This window comes from Nicotiana tabacum, chromosome 14, assembly GCF_000715075.1.
Source record: "Nicotiana tabacum cultivar K326 chromosome 14, ASM71507v2, whole genome shotgun sequence".
Classification (NCBI taxonomy): domain Eukaryota; kingdom Viridiplantae; phylum Streptophyta; class Magnoliopsida; order Solanales; family Solanaceae; genus Nicotiana; species Nicotiana tabacum.
In genome coordinates, this window is record NC_134093.1 from 78,567,893 (window position 1) to 78,570,698 (window position 2,806).

Below are 2,806 nucleotides of genomic sequence, written 5' to 3' on the forward strand. Positions count from 1 at the left end.
CACGAGATCATGTGCCCTCGCCAACAAACAAGAGAGTGAATATAGAAATAGTCCACACATTCAAATATCACTTTTAACATAAATTAAGGACATCACATAATTGAACAGAATTTGCTCACTCTCACAAAGAAATTCTTATACATCCCGTGGTCGTACTAGAAGCTTGACCGTAGTGTACATCTCTACTAATCTAAGCTAGCCAGGTCTAGGTTCAATTAGGACTTTATGGGTTGTAATGCAGGCTAAGGGACGAGTAAGATATATTTAGAAATAGTGATTAGCCCTCCTAATTTTATTTGTAAGTGACAACACATCTATGATTGAGGAAAAAAACTACCTACGTCATCTCCTAGACCAGTACAACTTAATGATTTTGCTTCGATTAGCACATAAGGAATGTTCTAGACTACATAGGATATCATAAAATATTACAAATCCTCACACACACATTGCACATAGCTCAATCAAGAAGGTTCCGTTCAATTCTCAAGTCAAGCAAGCACATATAGTTGAGAGTTTTAAGAAATAATGCACTAGGTGACATACCAGTCAAACAACTGAGAATAGGCATTACAGATTATGCTATTTATTTTACTTAGCCATCACAATTCAAATCAAATATAACAGGAAGATAGAGCGCATGCCATAGCCTAATGTCCCAGCACCACACATGCCAACGAAAATCTAGAGCAACTCAGTTTTCTTCCTATTCTACTCCTAAAAAGATAAAATCAAAATACCCGATTCAAGCTACACCCTTGGAAAAGAAACTGTGCCCCAAAGCAAACTAAGGGATACTACCTAACTATCCTAAAAAAAAAGTCTTTTTGGTATTTTTAATCGGACTTTAATTCCTCAAGAAAGTTGTCCAAGAGATCCATCGTCCGGGAAAGTCTAAGCTTTTTCTGATATTTATTTTTGTGGTTGTCTACTACTACTCTAAACTAGACTACTACTAACTACGAGTTCTAAATAAACTAATGAAAAAAATTTATACAAGTACACTCAGAGAGTAGTTCCCCCACCCCACACTTATGTTATGCATAGTCCTCCCCATAGAGAAAAATATTATTACAAGGATAAGAAATACTCCCTGAGATCTTCTAGGGCCTAGGTAGAAATATGATGATTAATATTAAGGGTTAGGATGAAACCATACTTAAGCTCAAATATGCTCATTAGCTTCAACTTCGGGTGCTCAGACTTTCCCTAATCTGCAAAATAAAAACAAACAAAATGTAACACTAAAAAAATAATAAAAAAGTTAATAAATAAATAAATAAAATACATGATGGGTTGCCTCCCAACAAGTGCTTTATTTAGAGTCGAGGCACGAATCTGCTACTCTACTCAGGCTACGCGCTTTCGCTTCCTCCTCTTTTAATGGAGTTTTGCCTTTTTGCACACTCTAGGAGGATCTCCTATTTCCTCTCTCACTCTTTTCTCTTTTACCTTCACACGTTCAACTCGCAACACCACTTCTATAACTCGATATTTTTCCATGCCAGTAGGCTCCACATAAAGATTTTGCTCTATCAACTTCGATTCTACCGCTGAGATGATGCACAAATCCTCATAATGGTTGGAAACTTTAAGCGCCTTGTACACATTAAAAGTGACTTCCTCATTATGTACTCTCATCTTCATCTTTCCTTCCCTCCCTTCAATAATTGCTCCACTAGTAGCTAGGAATGGTCTCCCCAAAATAATAGGCACTTCTTTATCTGCCGGGTTGTCAAGAATAATGAAATCAGTGGGGAAGATGAACTTCCCAACTCGTACCATCACATCCTCAATAATTCCTTCAGGAACTGCTAATGATCGATCTGCTAGCTGTAGAGTTATAGTAATAGGCCTAGGTGCTCCAAGATCAAGCTGCTTGACCATTGATAGTGGCATCAGATTAATACTTGTCCCCATATCGCATAGGGCTCTACCAACCTCGTGTTTTCCAATCGCCAAGGCAATTTTAAAACAACTGGGATCTTTCAACTTAGGCGGGAGCTTACTCTGTAGTCTAGCATTGTACTCCTCAGTAAGTGCAACCGTTTCAACATCTATTAACCTTCTTTTATTAGCCACAATGTCTCTCAAGAACTTAGCATATTTAGGAGCTTCTTGCAGCACTTCTACGAAAGGTAGATTCACACGCACCTGTCTCAAGATATCTAAGAACTTTTTGTACTTAGAGTCATATTTTGCAGCCTTTTAGAAAAGGCGGTGGTGGCCTTACCTCCATCTCTTGCCTGTGTTCATTATCCTTCTTTTTAGCTTCTTTTACTGGCTTATGCACCAACTCTCTTTCAGATTAAAGCTTTTGTGAAGGAGGCTCCTCCAATTCTCTCCCACGTTTTAGATTTATTGCTTGCACATGTTCTATATAATTCTTCTCTGTGTCACTTGGGAGTGCTCCAACATGCCTAACATTCTGATTGGAGGCTACTTGCCTGAGTTGTTTATTGTCAAGCCAAAGTTGTTGATTGTCGGTTCTAAGTTGTTGGTTGTCAAGTAACAACTTTTTCAATAAATCATTTATGCTCTCTTCTACTTGATGTGGTGGTGTCTGTCTTTGGTTATAGTTTCCTTGGGGTCTGTATTGGTTTTGATTTTGACTTTGATTTCCACCCCATGAGAAGTTCGGGTGATTCCTCCAGTTGGAATTATAAGTGTTCCCATATTGTGCATTTTGGTTCATTGGAACTCTACTCTGCTAGCCTACATAATAAATATATTCTGCATTCACCGAACATTGGTCACTCATGTGACCTTCTCCACAAATTTCACAATATATGGCCATCCTCTGAAC

At 38.2% G+C, this 2,806-nt stretch overlaps 1 protein-coding gene across 1 annotated transcript; it reads right to left on the reverse strand.

Annotated features, from left to right (window-relative positions):
- Positions 1 to 1,380: 1,380 nt before the first annotated feature.
- Positions 1,381 to 2,239, reverse strand: LOC107789381 (uncharacterized). Its single transcript, XM_016611175.1, has 2 exons — positions 2,234 to 2,239; positions 1,381 to 2,154 (listed from the first exon to the last, which is right to left on the reverse strand). The coding sequence occupies exons 1-2, from the start codon at positions 2,237 to 2,239 to the stop codon at positions 1,381 to 1,383; spliced, it is 780 nt and encodes a 259-aa protein (XP_016466661.1).
- Between the last annotated feature and the right edge of the window lie 567 nt (positions 2,240 to 2,806).